Raw genomic sequence first — 19888 nt, forward strand, 5'->3', positions numbered from 1 at the left:
TTTCAGGCATCTTTTTAGTTTTTAAAATAATATTAAAGAGTTTAGTAAGCTAAGAAACTCCCAAATCTTCTAAATATTTCTACACTTCAATTGGGATATCATCAAGTCCTACAAATTTTCCACCCTTGGTTTTCTTTAAAGCCTCCTCAACTTCTATTTTACTAATGCGACGGTAAAAATGAATCGTTTTATTATTATTCACGATATTAAGATCACTAAGGTCGATCGTATTTTCAGAAACTTCATTAAAAAATTTATCAAAATAACTCACCCATCTATGTTTAATATCTTTTTCTAAGAAAAGTACTTTTTGATTTTCATCTTTAATACACTTTACTTGAGTTAAATCTTTACTTCTCTTTTTTCTTTGTTTGGCTAGTTTATACATATATTTTTCACCCTCTTTAATATCTAATCTATTATAAACATCATTAAAACAATTTTTTTTAGCGTCACATATTGTTCTTTTAGACTCCCTGCTAGTTGTTTGATATTTTTTTCAGTTCTTTAAGATTTTATATTTAAACCAATTTTTATAACTTAACTTCTTATATTTTATCTTTTCTTGCACATTATTATTCCACATTCAACTATTTTTATTTATATAAACTTTTTCTTTTTATTCTCCAAGCACATCTTTTGCTATTTGTTTAATAGTGTTTGTTACTTTATCCCACATAAAAAAATTGCTTTTTCATGAACATCCTAAATTTTAAGATCTTGAATTTTGTTCAGAAAAATAATTTTATTTGTGTCTTTTAAGTTCCCCCATTCAATTCTACGATGAGAAGTCCTAGTATTTTTTATTTTACAACTCTTCATCTTAAAATCTAAAACTAATAAACGATGTTGGGTACTTAAATTCTCTCTAGGAATGACCTTACAATCTTTATAATCTCGACGATTTTTCTTCTCATAAGAAAATAATCAAATTGTGTTTTATTAGATCTACTCTTATAAGTAATGCTTATCTCTTTTCTTAAATGAAGTATTAGTAATAACAAAATCATTCGCTAAAGCAAAATCTAAAATAGCTCTACCTTCTTCATTAGATGCTCCAAAACCGTAGCCACCATAAATATTTTTGAAGCCTTCTACCACTCTACCGAAATGTGCATTTAAATCTCGTCCATTAAAAATTCTTTCTTCAAGAGGTATCATTTATATTAAGTCTTCTAAATCATTCCAAAATTTATCTTTAGACCCTGTATCTAAACCTGTTTGAGCAGCATAAGCACTTATAATATTAAAAGTCTTAGTATCAACACTCTTGTGCATCTTTTTTATTCTTAAAAATGGGGACCAAAATACTCTTCCTCCACTCCTCAAGCATCTTTTTAGTTTTTAAAATAGTATTAAAGAGTTTAGTAAGCCAAGAAACTCCCAAATCTCCTAAATATTTTCACACTTCAATTGGGATATCATCAGGTCTTACAGACTCTCCACCCTTGGTTTTCTTTAAAGCCCCATCAACTTCTTTTTTACTAATGCAACGGTAAAAATGAAACATTTTATTATTATTCACGATATTAAGATCTCTAAGGTCGATCGTATTTTTAGAAACTTCATTAAAAAGTTTATCAAAATAACTCACCGATCTATGTTGAATATTATTTTCTAAGAAAAGTACTTTTTGATTTTCATCTTTAGTGCACGTTACTTGAGTTAAATCTTTACTTTTATTCTCTCTTTGTTTGGCTAGTTTATACTATATTTTTTACCATCCTTAGTATCTAATCTATTATAAAGATCATTAAAAGCAAAAATTTTAGCATCACAGATTGTTCTTTTAGATTTCCTACGGGCCGTTTAATATTTTTTCCAGTTATCTAAGCTTTTACATTTAAACCAATTTTTATAACATAAATTCTTATATTTTATCTTTTCTTGCACATTATTATTCCACTACCAACTATTTTTATTTATAAAAACTTTTTTTTTTGATTCTCAAAGCAAATCTTTTGCTACTTGGTGCTAATTGTTTAATAGTATTTGTTACTTTATTTCACATAACATTTGCTTCTTCACGAACATCCTAAATTTTGAAATCTTGAATTTTACTCATAAAAATAATTTTATGTGTCTTATATGTTCCCACTTCTAATTTTAGGATGATGAGTCCTAGTATCCTTTACTTTACAACTCTTCATTTTAAAATCTAGATCTAATAGTCGGCGTTGGGTACTTAAATCCTCACTTAGAATGACCTTACAATCTTTGCAATCTCGACGATATCTTTTTCTCATAAGAAAATAATCAATTTGTGTTTTATTAGATTCATTCTTATAACTAATAAGATGCTCATCTTTTTTCTTGAATAAAGTATTAGTAATAATAAAATCATATGCTAAAGCAAAATCTACTTCTTTATTAGTTACTCTAAAACTGTAGTCACCATGAGCATATCTGAAGTCTTCTACCACTGTACCCACATATCCATTTAAATCTCCTCCAATAAAAATTCTTTCTTCAAGAGGGATCTTCTAAGTCATTCCAAAATTTATCTTTAGACCATGTATCTAAACCTGTTTGAGCAGCATAAGCACTTATAATATTAAAAGTCTTAGTATCAATGATAATCTTAAGGGCTATAATTCTATCACCAACTCTATTAATTTTTACAACATTATCTCTCAAAATCTTATCAATAATTACACCTACACCATTTTTAGTGCGACTCTTACTAGAATACCAAAGTTTAAAACCTAAATTATCAATTTCCTTAGCCTTTTCTCCAACCCATTTAGTTTCTTGAATACATAAAATATTAATTTTTCTATAAATCATATTATCAACTAATTCCATTAATCCATTGAGAGTTTTACCATTGAGAGTACCTATATTCCAAGATCCTATCCTAATATTAGTTTCATGAGTTTCATTGACTAAATTCTTTACCCGCATTCATCCGGAATGTGAGAACCCTTATTTTTTGACACTATACCCAGGCGCCAGTGTAGTGACCCTTGCAAACTTTTCACTGTATTCAGACTATACAGCGCGTCGCTTTCAAGGGACGCTCTAGCACTTACACAATGATAAAAAAAATTCATGTCATGATTTTTTTTCAACAAGTTTTACGCTGGTTGTTGACTACCTATTGCAACCCTCCACTTTTCACATCCGGGCTTGAGACCGGCAATGGATGAGGTCATATTCAATATCAAAGCTCTTGCATTCCTTTTATTTTGCACTCCCAGAAACTTTTAACTGAACAACCCTTATATGGATCATGCGGGAAGAGCTTGATAAAAAATTATTGGATGAGGTCATATTCAATAGGAATGAACAGGCTAAAAGGTTGGCAAATAGGAGAATCATGTGCGAGCTATTGTGACTATTGCTTATTTTTTCTAGGTTTCTTTGGTTTAGACAATAAATGCAGTTGGCTACACATACTCCATGAATATATGACATTCATGACCCTTCATTTTCTTAAAAAAATTCGTACTTATTATCTATATATCTACTTAAACTTGATGCATATTCATCTGGCATATTTAGAGGTGGAACCGCTCACATACTGGTCTTTTCTAAGCCAATGCAAAATAATATTTGATTTTTGGTTTTAAGATATTTTCATTGCCTTGATTCTTGGAGCTCCAAGTCCTATCATCTACTCCTTCAGATTCATACTTTCTCATGCTCATTACAATGTTGAATATCTATCAAACAATTTTTTCCTAATATGCATTATATTTTAGTTATTTTGGATTAAATGTATGGTCATCATGTATAGGTTGTAGTGAATGTTACTTAAATTCTTAGAGGAGGCAATGGGTTATTGGAAATTTACATAAATTTCTTAAAGGCGGCACTGGCTCATTGAAAATATTGAAGTTCTAATAGTGAATTTTAGAAAGAAGTTTTTTGGAATCCTTGGTGAACAATAGTTAAAATTGACCCCTAGTATTACACACTAATATGGTGCACGTGAAAAGATCAGATTCAGGAAGGTAGAGGCAAAAGGGTGAGCAAAGATGAGAATCATTTGTAGGCTGCTATTTGTTCGCATTGGAACTTGATTGCAGTGGAAGTGGGAATTTGTGGGTTGGAGATGAGCTTCTTGGTGGAGGGGAGAGCTATAGGGCTATGTTTGCGAAGCATGAAGTTGGGCAATAAGTCGAGAGACGTAGTTGCCTCATAGGCGACGAAGGATCATCTAGTGCGAGGTAGCTCTCGTTTGGCCTCAAATGAGTGTAAGCAAGGTCGAGAGGGGGGAGGTGCTAGCTGAGAGAGTCTTATGTGCGGACATTGAAAGATTTGAAATCTGCTTGTAGTGAACATGGCACGGGATTGTGTCTGGGCTTTGCTACCAGACTTGATGTGGAAAGGGAGAGTAATTAAGGCACTAATGAGAACTAACAGAGAGGAGAGACGGGGAGAGAGAGAGAGAGAGTGAGAGAGAGGGGAGATGAGGATGAGGTTTCTGAAAGGGAGTGAAACTCAATGACTATTAGAGAGAATTTTCATTTTTTATGTATTCACATAATAATAAATTTTGTTCACATCAATATGGAATTTAAGGTATTACATGACAATAAAAGAAATATAGAAGATAATCCTAAATACAATAAGATGCAACAACAACAACAACAAACCTTTATCCATGAATCCTTTTTCTCCATTGCGTCCCGTTGAGTGTCATATTTTCATTTAATTTGCTGAATACAATAAGAAGGAAAAAAATAAATTTTTATTTATTTCAAATGGCATGATAATCTAGACTACCGTGAAGTATCCAATCCACATATTGATTTGAAATTTTAAGTATTACGAAAAAAAGGGGATGAAATTCTCCTAAATAAAATTAAAAAAAGAAAAAAAATTAATTATTCATTTATTTTAAATCGCTATATAAATCTCTAAATCCGAATCTCTAAAAAAAGTAGAAATTAACAAATTAATTGACATTTTTTGGACATTTTTAAGTTTTGGATGGAATGGTTGTCATCGTGCATTTGGTACTTGCTTTAGGTATCTGACACTGCTCAACAATTGAGGCATAATTGTTTATTAACATGTGGTTATAATTTATCATTATCAACTCATTTTGTAGGGATACATGGGTTTATCAATTATCAACTTTAGCAATTCATTTTGTTTATGCCAATTTTTAATATTAGCAGGGCAATTTTCTCACTGGTTATTATACTTATTTTTCTCAAACAAATCATTTAGAGGCTGTTTAGTATCACTTTTGTTTTTTGTTTGCTATATTTTATTTTATTTTGTCTTGTTTATGTTTTGATTTTAAACAAAAAATGTTTGGTACGTTTGATTAAGTTGTTATTTTGAAAACATTTAGAACACCTAAAATTTGTTTTGATGATTTCAAAAATATTTTTATTTATTTTTAGAAACTATATATATATATATATATAAACACATATTAAACAAATATGTTTTTTAAAAAAAAGAAAAAAAAAACAAAACCAAAAGCGAAATTGATCGCAGACAAGCCCTTAACAAATGGATGTAGTTTATAATGTTTGCATTTCACTGTTTTGCTCTATTACCAAGTTATTGATTTGGGTGGATCTACAACACATGTTAGATGATCGCAAAGACTGCTCTCACTCAATGATGAATTAGTCAGCCTAAAAGATTTATGGGTGGCAAGCACTTTTCAACCTAAACACAGATTTGATGCATCAATTGCTGATAGGAAGTATTTTAAACGGAGAAAATTAGTCCAAATAGCACCCAAGTTTGGTCCCACAAAAACAAATTTATGACAAATGTATTATTCAAATCTTTTGCCTACATCTTGGTGATGTTAATCCATTCTTAAAAATTAAGAGGACGGCCCTAAAACTAAATGAAATTTAGTAGTTTTTTGAATGGAAAATTGTTATTCTTGGATTATGGATGCTAATTCCACAATTAATGGCTAAAATTTTGAACCAGATACCTGATTTAGGAGATAACTGTTTTTTTCAAGCGTTATTATCTATTTTGATAATGTTTGATTTGAATCCTTATTCTTAATTATTTAAGGAGTGATTTAGGAATCTATTTTGCGGATGATTAGTTTGGATTGAATAAGGTTGTGAATTCTATTTTCTTTTAAAATTGGCCCTCCCTATGTGTCCCGCACCAACCCACCCCCGCTCCCTTGATGTTTCCCACTAACCGTAAGCAGTTCGCCTTCTAGAGTTGCATTCGCAAACTTTCAGTAATTCAAGTAAGTTTTGAGCTGATTCGAGTAGACCTATTAATCTTGTATTTGTTTAGATTATCATCTATATAAATTGTTCAAATTTAAATTATAATGTATATTATCAAAATTTTTATGTTTAAATAGATTAGATATCTCTATGCTTAAATGGTTCACATGTGTGTTTTTTAAAATAATAAATCAAAATACTATCTGGTTTGCACTTTTTTTCAAACTAGTTTATTATGCATGTATACAATATGTTATTCTTATTAATATGGTTGGCTCAAATACATTTTCCATAATAGTAACTAGACAGTCAGTCTCACTCGGTTTGGAATACTGTTTTTACATGTTTTATTTGGAACTTGTCCCCCAACTTTTCATCCAACCAAATTTAATAGTTTTTTTCCTTTTTTTTTTTTTGGCTCTTTTGGCTCTTTCACAGCTTTGTAGACCCTTCGTAATATATCAGCATCAATTTACAGCGTTGAGCTTTGTAAAAGAATGCGTGAATTTCTTATTGCTTTTCCACCCGCTGGTCCTTCACCACCTGTGACAGATCTTGTAATTGCTACAGCAGATTTTCAGAAGGATCTCGGTAACTGGAATATGGGGTAATATTGCTAAAATGCTTTTTACTGCATGGTCTTTTACACAATTGCTTTGTTTTCCCCCTTTTATGTGTGGCCTTCAAATTCTTTTTTTTTTAAATTTATGCAGTCATGTTAAGGATGGTGTTGATGCAAAAGAACTCTTTCACCTCTACATTTTATTCTGGATTCAAGATAAACGCCTACAATTGCTTGATTCTTGCAAGCTAGACAAAGTATTTTTCTATTCACAAGTTATTTTTTTTGTTTTTTTTTTCAGTTATATAGTTTTTGATGATGCTCGTATACTTTCGTGTTTTGAGACTTTCAGAATCCTATGGAGGCGGTTTATTACTGGTTTTTGTGTTTTAGAAGAATCTCAAACCTCCCTCTCTTGTTTTTTTTATTAAATTCTTAAGTTTAACTAGCTATTGATAATATAATTTTGAATGATGATTATATTGTCTAGCTGGTTGTTTCTATCCCATGCTTACCCATTTCCTTCTTCAAACAAATATAACAACACAAGCAGCAGGTGGACAACTTATTTCCTGCATATTTCTTGCAAGCTAGCTGTTCCTTCAGTTTTTACCATGCAGTTCAGAAATTATGGTGAAATATAAACTGTTAGTTGTACTTCCTTTTATTTATCTTCAATGCATGCATATTGTTAGTGCTGTCCAATTGTTCATGCATGTTTTATATCTTCTTCTAAGAAATGTAATTTTCATTCGGTGTCACTTTTTAAATGATAAATTTTGAAGTGCCTGATAATATACAAAGTTTGCTCTTGTGCCGCTGAATGTAATTTGCAAGAGAGGTGCTCCACTACAAAACAAGCTGTAGCCATTTCAGAGTGTTTTTCCTATGTCTTCTAATTGCAAGAGAGGTGCTCACATTTGATAAAAGACAAAAGAGTCAAAATAATCCCTGACTCTTTATAGGGGGGTCGTTTTAGTCTTGAAAGTTATAATAGAAGTGTCAAGCTAATCGCCATACTCTTGTAATGCGGGGCGGCATCAATTTAAAGAGTTTGGGGATTAATTTGAGACTTTTATAGACCCTAGGATTAAAATAATCCTATGTAAACACTCAGGGGACTATTTTGAAACTTAATAATGTGAGCTAAAATAGCATAAAGCTTGAAAGAGTGCTTGTGGTTGAATATTGAAGGTGTTGTCAGAATGAAGTAGCAACAATGAATTCTTGTTTTAAGGCATGCTTATAATTCAAACTACGAGCATCACATTTATAATACGCATTTTTCATTTTGCAAATGTTTCTGAACATTAGTTTGTAGGTTTTCTTCTAGCCCATTCAAAGCTTGGATCAACAGTACCGCCCATAACCATAGTTCATGTTATGGGTGAGGAGTAGAGGTGTGCATTGTTTAGTTCGGTTCAAAATTGATATAAAACCAAACCAAACTATCATATGACAAACCAAATCTAACTGATTGAAAAGGTTTATATGATTTTTTTTTGTTTATAAACTTAAATATTTAGGAATCATTTTTTTTTCAATTTCAATTCAGTTTTATTTGGTTTATTTTAGTTTTAAATAGTTTAGATTTGTTTGATTTGATTTGATAGTTTTTTTTGCTAATTTAATGGATCATTAAAGCATCTATAAAGCTTACACAAAAGTTGGATTATTTGTTCATGTAAGTTAATTTGATGGGTACTATATAATTGAAATTAAGTATAAGATTTAGAATTATATATTATATTTAATTGGCTTTGCTTTCGTTTATTTTGATCTTAGAAAGCCCAAAATATAAGCAAATACCAAAGTGTCGAAGTTTTAAATTCAAGACAAATCGAGTCTAAACCAAACCTGATCCAACTATTTTACCAATTTGATTTACATTTTTGGTTAGCCAATTTTTAAGGATGGATACTAGATAATAGATGAATTATTATTCCATCTTAAGAAGCTAATACCACGTGGGATAAAGTAATGAGTGCTATTAAGTAAACTATAAAAGATGTGTTTGAGGAATCAAAAGGAAAAAAAACTAATGAAAAAATAGTTATTGATGGAATAATAATGTACAAGAAAAAATAAAAGATAAGAAGTTATGCTATAAAAAATTGGTTTATATATAAAAGTTTGGTGAATTGGTAAAATTATAAGATGACACTTAGGCAGTTTAAGAGATTAATTTTTTATGCTAAAAATTTAATTTTAATGATATTTATAAAAGATTAGATACTAAAGAATAAATATATATGTATAAATTCGTCAAGCAAAGAGATAAGAAAATTAAAGATTCACTTCAAGTTAAATGTATTAAAGATGAAAATGAAATAGTACTTTTCTTAGATGAGAATATTCAACATAGGCAGGTGAGATATTTTGATAAATTTTTTAAATGAAGATTATGAAAATACAATGTATTTTAAGTGTTTTTTGTTACATGGTATCAGAGATTCGACAAATTGTTTGTCTTTGCCTTCTGCGTTCTACGACATCTTCGTCTCCTTTGGCTTCGTCGATGACTTCATTTGCTTCCTGCGAAGTGATTGTCAGTGTCCCACGATGTCATCATCGACATCTTCGACTACTTCCTATGACAACATTGTCTTCTTCTTGCAAGTAGGCAAACAATTTCGACTGCTTCACATGAACGCATGGTTTGCTTCCTGTGCCTCTTCCTCCGCTTTGAACGATGCCATCTGCATCAACTTGGAATTTGGTTTCGTCTGTGTTTACAAGATTAGGACTTCGATAAAGCCGACTTCTTCTACTCAGTCAGCTTCATTAGTTGTTGTGCTATGCTCGTTTGCTTTGTTCTAATTGGTCTGTGTCTATTTCCTCGGTTTATCTATTTCGGTATTTGGTTGCAATGAATAATTGGCCCTTGCACTAGCTCGATGTGAAAAATGCTTTTCTGCATGGTGATCTTTTGGAAGAGATCCCCTAGGTTTGTGGCTCAGGGGGACTACGGGAAAGTATGTCTTCCTTAGAAGTCTTTATATGGATTAAGACAAAATCCTCGAGTATTGTTTGGAAAATTTAGCCAAACATTAGAAGGGTTGGGGATGCAGAAAAGTAGAAGCGATCACATTGTATTCTATAAACAATCCTTTTTAGGAATCATTTTATTAGTGATTATGCTGATGACATTATTATTATTGGAAGTGATGTGCATGAAATCTTATCATGGATTAAGACAAAATCCTCGAGTATTATTTGGAAAATTTAGCCAAACCTTAGAAGGGTTGGGTATGCAGAAAAGTAGAAGCAATCAAACTGTGTTCTATAGACAATCCTTTTTAGGAATCATTCTATTAGTGGTTATGCTGATGACATTATTATTATTGGAAGTGATGTGCATGAAATCTTATCATGGATTAAGACAAAATGAAATCATTTCTTCAAAATCAAATCAGCCCAACACTAAAGATGTGGGTTTCTTAAAGTGCTTATTGGGGATTGTGATATCAATGACCAAGAAGGGTATCTTTCTATCTTAACGAAAGTATAAGTTGGATTTGTTAGCAAAAACTGGAAAATTAGGAGTCAAACTATGCAATACTTTGATGCTCTCTAATTTTGTTAGCAACAACCTGCCAAGCATGAAGAACTTTTTAATGATCTTGAACGATATAACAAGTTACTGGGAAAATTAAACTACGTTACATAACTCTTCTTGAAATTGCATATTCAGTTAGCACTGTAAGTTAGTTTATGTTTCCTCTCACAGTCTATCATTGGGCTGCTTTGGAACAAATATTATGTTACCTCATGGGATCTTCTGGACAAAGTATTTTATATCAGAATTATGGGCATAGAAATATTGAAGGTTTCTCTGATGCAGACTGGGCAAGTTTCAAGATTGATCGAAAATCCATTACTGGATATTGCATCTTTGTTTGTGGTAATTTTGTCTCATGGAAGAGTAAGAAATAGAATCTAGTTGTTACGTGTGTGGAGACAAAGTAGGGGAGCCGGTGCGTAGGTGTCTAATAATATTTTTCTGATGAAGAAATTATTCAACATGAAGATGGTGGGAGATAGTTCAGTGACAAAACATTTGAATAACTTTAACACCTTGACGAGCCTGTTTTATTTTGTGGGGATCAAGTTTGATGATGAGGTCAGAACATTAGTGATACTATCTTCATTATCAGACTGTTTGGATAGTTTGGTAACTGTAGTGAATAGTTCTTGAGGGACTTCGAAGTTGAACTTCGATGATATCGTGGGTTTGATGCTGAAAGAAGAAGTTCGCAGAAAGCTGTGAATGGTGAATATTCAGGTTTTGTTTTGAATGCTGATAAGAGGGGAAGAAATTTGGGCTGGAACATAGGCAAAGGTAGATCAAAGTCCAACAAAGGAAAACTCAAGTCAAACAGAGAAGAATGCAGAAATTACGGTAAGATGGGGCATTTCAAGAAAGGCTGCAAAACTCCAAGTAAGCTGGTGGTGGAGGACATGAAAGTAGTTTCTTTACTAATGTCTCAACTTGTGAAATCCAAAACGACTCTCTGATGTTGTCCCTAGTCAATACTCAATCCTGGATTGTGGATTCAGATCCCTCTTTTCATGCTTTCCTCAATAAAGTGGTATTTAAAAGCTACACTCAGAGTAATCTAGTGAAGGTCTTTAGGAGATTTAAGGCATGCAATATAGTTGGAAAGGGTGTGTTGATATCAATGTGCCTTTTCTCATGCCCCACTAAAAAATATTTAAAAACTACACTCAGAGTGATCTAGGGAAGGTTTATTTGAGAGATAATAAGGCCTACAATATAGTTGGAAATGATGATGTTGATATTAACATGTTGAATGGAATACTTTATAAGCTTACAAAAGTTAGACATGCTCCAAGTTCCTAAGTTTAAAGAGAAATTTTATCTCTATAAGCCAGCTGTCAAAGTCAGGACCCCAATAAAAAAGTATTTAAAAACTACACTCAGAGTGATCTAGGGAAGATTTATTTGGAAGATAATAAGGCCTACAATATAGTTGGAAATGATGATGTTGATATCAACATGCCGAATGGAGCAATTTAGAAACTTACAGAAGTTAGACATGTTCCAAGTTCCTAAGTTTAAAGAGAAATCTTATCTCTGTGAGCCAGCTGTCAAACTCAGGACTCGTGACTAATTTAATTGGTGATTCGTGGAAGGTGTCTAGGGGGCATTAGTGATGGCACGGGGCAACGTTGAATGCACAATTTATTTGATCAATGCAATGAATAATTTAATTGATGTGGTTGGAACCAAGATAAGATGCAGATCTGTGGCACCATAGACTTGACTATATGAGCGAGAAATGTATAAAGTCCCTACTTTCAAAGAATAAGCTTTAGGGTTTTAAATCAATTGATTTGAATTTCTGTGAAGATTGTATACATGACAAACAAAAGGTTCTTTTCTCTAAGAGCATGTCAGTGGTGAAATCAAAGAAATTAGAATTAATACATACTGATATATGGGGTCCTACTCCAGTTCAATCCATTGAAGGTTCTCACTATTTTGTTACGTTCCTTGATGATCACACAGGAAATGTATGGATTTATTTCTTAAAGCAAAAAAAAAAAATTGTATTTAAAGTCTTTAAGAAGTAGAAGACTATGGTAGAAAATGAGACAGACTTGAAGCTGAAGTGTCTCAGATCAGATAAAGATGACGAGTATCGTGATCAGAAGTTTGGGAATTTCTATGCTACAGAGGAGGTCAGACATGAGTTCACTGTCCCAATGACACTGCAACAAAATGATGTGGTTGAGCGCATGAATAGAGCAATCACGGAGCATGCTAGAAGCATGTGACTGCATGCAGACTTGCCAAAACAGTTTTGAGCTGAAGCAGTTAACACTATAATTTATCTGATCAACCTTAGTCCATCAATAGCTTTGAAGGAAGGTTTACTTGAAGAAGTCTTGAGTGACAAAAATATGTCTATCTCACTTAAAAGTATTTGGGTGTTCTGCATATGTGCATATTAATGTAGGTCTAGAAGCAAGCTTGAATTGAAATCTGTCAAGTGCATCTTTATTGGATATGAATCATATGAGTTTGGGTACAAGTTCGAGTATTTTCAGAATAAAAAATTCATCAGGAGTAGGGACATTATATTCAATGAAATGGAGATGTAAAAAGACAAGATAAGAACTCATGATATTCCATCGGCTACTTTGGGAGAATTCAGATATGTGGAGATAGATGATACTGGTAATCAAGAAGACGGACAAAGAGCAAGTGCTCAACCAGAAGTAGCATTGGAAGTTCCTCAGTCACTTGCTACAAAAGTCAGGAGATCCTGTAGAGTGAGACAACCTATACAAATATATTCTCCTTCTTTACACTATTTGTTGCTAACTGATAGTGGTGAACTAGAGTGCTTTGGATGCCACTCAAGTTGAAGATTCAAGGGAGTGAGAGCTTGTCATGGATGAATAAATGCAATCTGTGGAGTCAAAACAGACTTGAGATTTAACGATACTACCAAATGACAAAAATGCACTGCACAACAAATGAGTTTATAGACTTAAATAAAAGTCATATGGTAGCAAGTGTTACAAGACAAGACATATTGTGAAGGGTTTTCAGCAGAGGGAAGGAGTGAATTACACAGGGATCTTCTCCCCAATGGTGAAGATGACGATTGTCAGAGTTGTGCTGAGTTTGGTAGCAGAAAAAGATCTACATCTGGAACAGATGGATGTAAAAACTGCTTTCTTATATATGAAGATGTGGAGGAGGAACTGTACATGGTGCAACCAAAAGGTCACAAGGTTTCAGACAAAGAATGTTTGGTCTACAGATTGAAGAAAAGTCTTTATGGCTTGAAGCAGACTCGAGACAGTGGTGCAAGAGGTTTGGCATGTTCATGCCAGACAATGGGTGTATGAATTGTCAGGCAGATCACCGTTGCTTCATCAAACACTTCAGTAATTATTATATTTTGTTTTTTTTTGTAAGTGGATGACATGCTAATTGCAGGGGCAAATATGAAGAAAATGAGGGATTGGAAGAATCAGTTATCAAGTGAGTTCTAGATGGAAGAGTTAGGTTCAACCAGGAAGATCCTCATTATGAGAATCAACAGAGACAGAAGTGCAGGAACAGTGAGGTTGTTTCAAGCAAAGTATGTTGGGAAGATCTTACAGAGGTTCAACATGAATGAGGCGAAACCAGTTAGCACTTCCTTACGTAGTCACTTCAAATTATATATTGAGTTAACACTTAACTCTGAAGTAGAGCAAGCACAGCTGGAGAGAACTCCGTATACTTCAGAAGTTGAAAGTTTGATGTATGTGATGATTTGTACCAAGCCAGATATCGCATATGTAGTCTTCGTATGTTAGCAAATACATGGGCAATCCAAACAAGCATCATTGAGAGACAGTAAAGTGGATTCTTAGGTATTTGAGAGGAACAATCAACATCAACACGGTATTTTGTTATGAAAATGCAATGCTAAGTCTACAAGGATTCTTAGATTCGGATCTAGCAGGAGATGCAGACAGTAGGAGAAGTACAATAGGGTATATCTCTACATTGAGGACGCATCAGTGAGTTGGGTTTTCAGGTTGCAGAAGATCATTGTACTTTCAACTACAGAGGTTGAATATATTGCTATCACTGAGGCTAGAAAAGAGATGATTTGACTACAGAACTTCATGATTGCATTGGACAAGAAGCAGAGGATTGGAAAACTTGATAGTGACAGTATGAGCGTGATTTATCTTGCTAAGAAAGTTGTTTTTCATGCCAGGACGAAACACATTCAGCTGTGGTATCATTTCATTCGCTCTCTTTATGAAGACGGGCAATTTTTCCTAGAGAAAATACATATAGTTCAGAATCCTGCGGATATGTTGATGAATGTTGTGACTATCAAGAAATTGAAGTCATGCTTGGCTTCAATTGGGTTTCATGAAGGTTGAGATCGGGGGTGAGCCACTCCACGACACGTGACTACAGTACGTGACTATAAAGGCTATCAGATGGAGGTGCAGGTACAGAGGACAGATGCTCATTGCTTTTATCTCCAAGTGGGAGATTGCTACCATATGTCGAGACAAAGCAGGGGAGCTGGCACATAGGTGCCGAGTATGGGTAGTCTAGCTCCGGGCGCGGCTCACAGTTGAGTCAGCGCTTAGGCACCGGCTTTGGGCGCATATGCGCCCACATCCAGAGGGATTGTCACCTATGCGCCAATTTATTGGCTCCTAAGCGCCCATTATTTAGCGTCGAATAGAGGGCTTGACGCTTAGGTACCCAAGTCTAGGCGCCTAAGCGCCCGGGGTAGTTTTCTTTCGGGATTTTTTTTAATCCCGATTTTGAGCAGCTTTTTATGACGCTTTGAGTTTCTTTCTTCTGAATTCTTCGACGAGCATCCCGATGAAGGTGAGAAGTGTCTAGAAGGTGGATTTTAATGATTCGACGTGATTTTGGGTCATATCAGAGAGGGTAGATTGTGTAGCGCGTCCTGCAAGTTTTTTTTGTGTGTAGATAGAACTTGTGTGAATTTTTTGTAAAACTTTCTGAATTTCATATTGGAATTTATAGTGGTGTGGCTTTATGTTTTTTCCTATTATCGGGTTTTTCCACGTAAATTCTCGCGTGTTTTTCTGGTTGCTTTGATTGTGTTTTCTATTTATATTTTTATGTTTTCTCAAATTGGTGCGATCCTGTGGTTTAATTTCTAATTGATCATAAGCACTTATAAATTTGGGAATTATTAATCGGATATTTCATATCACTAGTGCCACAGTTTAGTACTAAATCTGAGTATCGAGCAATGACACAAGCTTCGAGTGAATTGATGTGGGTATCCCAATTCTTTACAGAGAAAGGTTTTAAGATGATAGGTTCAACAAAGTTCTGGTGTGATAACCAAGCTATAATTTATATTGCCTCAAAGTCTGCCTTTCATGAACAAACTAAGCACATTGAGATAGATTTTCATTTTGTTCGTGAAAAGATTCAACAAAATCTGATTTCTATAGCTCATATGAAGAATGGGGAACAATTATGGGATATTTTTCCAAAGGCTCTTAATGGAGTGAGGGTCACTTTTATTTGTAAGAAACTGGACGTGACAAATATCTATGCTCCAGCTTGACGGGGGAGTGTTATGGAAAGTCATAAATCTGAATCTTGTATGTTAGGAAACTTGGTATTAGGCAATCTAATTAAAGAAGATATAATTATAGGATATTTTTTAAATTAGAGTTATTCCTAATCTAAAGTGTTGAAAGTATATAAATATGTAATATATGTTTTAAATTGTGATTAAGAAAGAAATCTTTTCCGTTAAAAAAGTGATGGTGATATAGATTTGGGTGTTATTAGTAGAATTCAACTTGTATGGTTGAAGTGGAGGAATGCATTAGGCCAATTGTGATAGAAGAGTACTGCTTAGACTTAGGAAAATTTTATAAGATGGTGGTGAGACCTGCAATGCTTTATGGTGCAAAATGTTGGCCCGGGAAAGAAAAAAAAAACTTAAAATTAAGTTAATCGTTGTTGAGATGGTTTGGTCACGGTAAACATCAATCATATGTTGACCTTATTAGGAGAGCAGATGTTTTAAATTTAACTTATGTTAAGAAAGATAGAGGTAGACCTAAAAAAACTTGGGCATGTTATATAAAACATGGCACTCAATAGGACACAGTGGAGAAAATGGATTTAGGTAGCCAGCCCCACTTAATGGGACAACGGCTTGTTGTTGCTGTTGTTGACTACTAGTACTAGAAATTAGGTGGATTTTTAGCTGCATGCATTTCGCCTGATTACTTCAATTTAATTTATTTTAATTTTTCAAAGCTTCAAATCAAGCGCAAACCAACCAAAAAAGATCAACTAGTTTTGTGATTTGGTTTATATTTTTAATTTAGGAGATCATAAACCTTGTGAGGAGTCTTTATTTGTTTGCAGCTTTATGCATCGCCCATTACCCACCTTTTGATGTGGCCCGAACTTACCTACGCACTTTGCCTGTCATTCATATATGCCTTACTTCTTATGGTTGAGAGGTTATTTTAGCATTTTCTTGCTCCTTATATTGTTGTTCTTAGTTGAAAGCATTGTCTAAACTTCCTACAAAATTTAGGACTTGGACAGTTTAGACAATGCAGTAGCTATCGTGGTTGTTTGGTCAAACTTCCTCCATGTTTGCTATCGTGGAGTTGAACAATAAATGCACAAAAAATGAAACCCAAACATTGAAGTGTAAAACATACTTATTAAGGGATTTTTTTTGGTTTCATGTTTTAAAAATTAATTAATTTATAAATGCAAAATAATTGAAATACATATAATTTAGCAATGCAAATTAATTGAAATGCATGCAACAAGTTGAGTTGCCTTGAGCTCGAACTCGAGCTCATATATTGTATGAGCTAAGTACAAAGATTCTTGATGATGGATCTATGAAATGTTGTTAAGGTTTGGTGAAATGCATGCTCATATATTATCTCTTTATTACCAATTCTTCATAAATTCATCTGAACCCTGATAGAAAAAGTGACAAAATGGTGCCTAAGTAAAAAAGATGCATGCCTCTTTAAATCGGGGCTGAAATAGTCCTCCCTCGGCACTATTTCTGTCTATATTAAAAGTGTGGGGACTGATTTGAACTTCTTATAGATTATGGTACTAAAGTGGTCCCATGTAAATAGTCAGGAGTCTAGTTGGATGCTTTACTCAACTACGTTATATTATATACAATGCTTGAGTTCCTTTGTTCTAAAATGTATTCTAGCCGGGAGGCTAGCAAATTCTTGTTTGTTAATGTTTTTTTATCTTCTTTGCTCTTAAAAAATTAAAACAACTAAAAGATTAATGGCAACACGTTTAAAGACCGGCTTTTCCTTTTTTGTTAGAGCAGTGGTAATTTTATCCCGTGCTGAGCAACAAATTACATCAATGGCACATAATTATCATTCAAAACATTAGTTTGCTTTTTCTTATTCCTTTTTCTAATTTGTTTTAGTGGATGTAACTGTATAATTCATGAACAAAAAATGCTGGACTCTTTGATTAGAACATTTTGGTGGACACGGTGTTTCAGACTTTTTAGCATGTACCATGCAACTGCTTGGACTCCCATGTTTATTCCTGCATACATTAAGGTTTTACAATGTTTATGATTATGGACATATGGTGCTCTCATGATATGCAGAAAATTTGATATACAAGGGAATTAATATTTGGAAAAAAAAAAACACACACACACATCGAGTTTTTACGAAGTTTATGATTATGGACATATAGTCCTCTCATGATATGAAAGAAACTTTAATATGTAAGGGAAGTAATATTTGGAACTTTTTTTTTCTTTCTTGGTGTGGAGTACTACATCGTTAAGATATTTCCTAATTCTTTTTCTACCTTATGATAGTTTTTCTTAAATCTTTGAAATAATACTTATGTTTCTATTATGTACTTGCATGTTTCTTTTTGACTATTGGGCAGGTGAAATGGTCCGGTGTTAGAACACAGCATATGACAACTCCATTTGTCGATGGCATGTACGATGTACTGAGAGAAACTCTCAACGAGTACGAAGTTATCATCTGTCGATGGCCAGAATACACTGCGGTTCTTGAGAACGTATGTCTATAAGAAAGAAGGGCCACATTTTTTTTGTATGTTATTTGTTATGCATTTTGCAAAGTTTTAATATGCCTGCTTATGGATCTTTTCCCTTTTGCCTTGAACCAAACTAAAGGCTATTGCAGATGTTGAGAAAGCTGTAATTGAGGCTTTAGAGAGGCAGTATGGTGATGTTTTGGCTCCCTTAAAGGATGCTCTTACACCCAAAAAATTTGGCCTCAAATATGTGCAGAAATTGGCTTCCCGTAGCAATGCAGGGCCTTACACCGTGCCTGATGAAGTGAATTTTTATTTTATTATTTTTTTTTTATCGTTCCATTAGTTGATAGTTATTCATCTCATATTTTTTGTTCTTTGCCACCAGCTTGGCATTCTGCTAAATAGTATGAAACGGTTGCTCGATGTTTTGTGGCCGAAGCTAGAAGTGCAATTTAAATCTTGGGCATCTTATATACCTGATGGTGGTAATACATCAGTTGGCGAGCACCTCAGTGAAGTTATGTTGATGCTTAGATCGAAGTTCAGAAACTACATGCAAGCAGTCGTTGAGAAGCTTGTGGAGAATGTGAGTACATCTATGAAGTATAATTGGAATAATCTTCAATTACACCACTTTTTTTTGCATTAATATTTTTTGGTATGGTAGGTGAAAAAAATTCCTAAAATTTGTTCTTCAGTTTTGGTTGTGATTTATTTGGGAAGTTTGATGCTACCTTTTTTCTTTTCATTATGTTGTAATAATCATGCTTTTGGCTGTTCTTGCAGGCAGTTGTTCTTCCAAAATTGTTAAGCATGTTGTTGGAGCTTGGTGGTGATTTTAAGAATATAAAGTGATACTTAGATTTGATAGGTTAAAATAGTTTTTATCTATTACAAAAGAAAAATAAATGTGAATATATAGATGTGGATATAACTTCGAGCTATGGCCAAGGAGAATATCTTGAAGGTAGATTATATAAAATTTTAATTAAGCCAACTATAATATGCGAATTTGAGCATTAGGGTGTAAAGTCATTGATAAAAAATTCGAACATGAGATTAAATTTGAAGGTTAAGGTGGATGTGTGGAAAGTTAAAAATATTAGACTGAGATATGATCATTATATTAGTGAATTTGATGAAAAATTAGAAGGTTAGGGTGAATGTGTTACAAAACTAGGAAAATAGATCGAGAAATAATTATAATATTAGTGAGTCAATGCGAGTGCGACATTTATGGAAAGATAAATTAGGGGATTGTTTGTTTGTTGAAAAGTGAAGGTTGTGTAAAATGAATGTAGTGTTGAAGTAATGTGTTGTATTTTAAATATTTTAGAGTTGTTTGATTCATAGTAAAATAAATGCAGAATTTTACATTTTATGTTTTGGTTTGAAGAAAAATAAATTCAATATAAAATAAATATATTAAGGTCAACACTGGCGGCGGCGGGCAACCATCTGATAATGGCGGGTGGGCTGCAGCGTTACTTTACACAAAGCTGTGTATTTGGAGTTTGCCGAAATTCAGCGAATTCCAAATACATCAGAATTCTACACTGTTTTTTTTCTTCCGAT

At 33.3% G+C, this 19888-nt stretch overlaps 1 protein-coding gene across 1 annotated transcript in view; it reads left to right on the plus strand.

Annotated features, from left to right (window-relative positions):
- Positions 1–19888, plus strand: part of LOC110028968 — a 52605-nt gene that overhangs the window by 27427 nt on the left and 5290 nt on the right. The window contains exons 17-21 of the mRNA XM_020731051.1: positions 6617–6777; positions 6884–6989; positions 18194–18331; positions 18450–18614; positions 18699–18899. Of these exons, the coding sequence (XP_020586710.1) occupies positions 6617–6777; positions 6884–6989; positions 18194–18331; positions 18450–18614; positions 18699–18899 (771 nt within the window). The remainder of the gene's footprint in view (positions 1–6616; positions 6778–6883; positions 6990–18193; positions 18332–18449; positions 18615–18698; positions 18900–19888) is intronic.

Source organism: Phalaenopsis equestris, unplaced genomic scaffold (assembly GCF_001263595.1).
Source record: "Phalaenopsis equestris unplaced genomic scaffold, ASM126359v1 Scaffold000540, whole genome shotgun sequence".
NCBI lineage: Eukaryota > Viridiplantae > Streptophyta > Magnoliopsida > Asparagales > Orchidaceae > Phalaenopsis > Phalaenopsis equestris.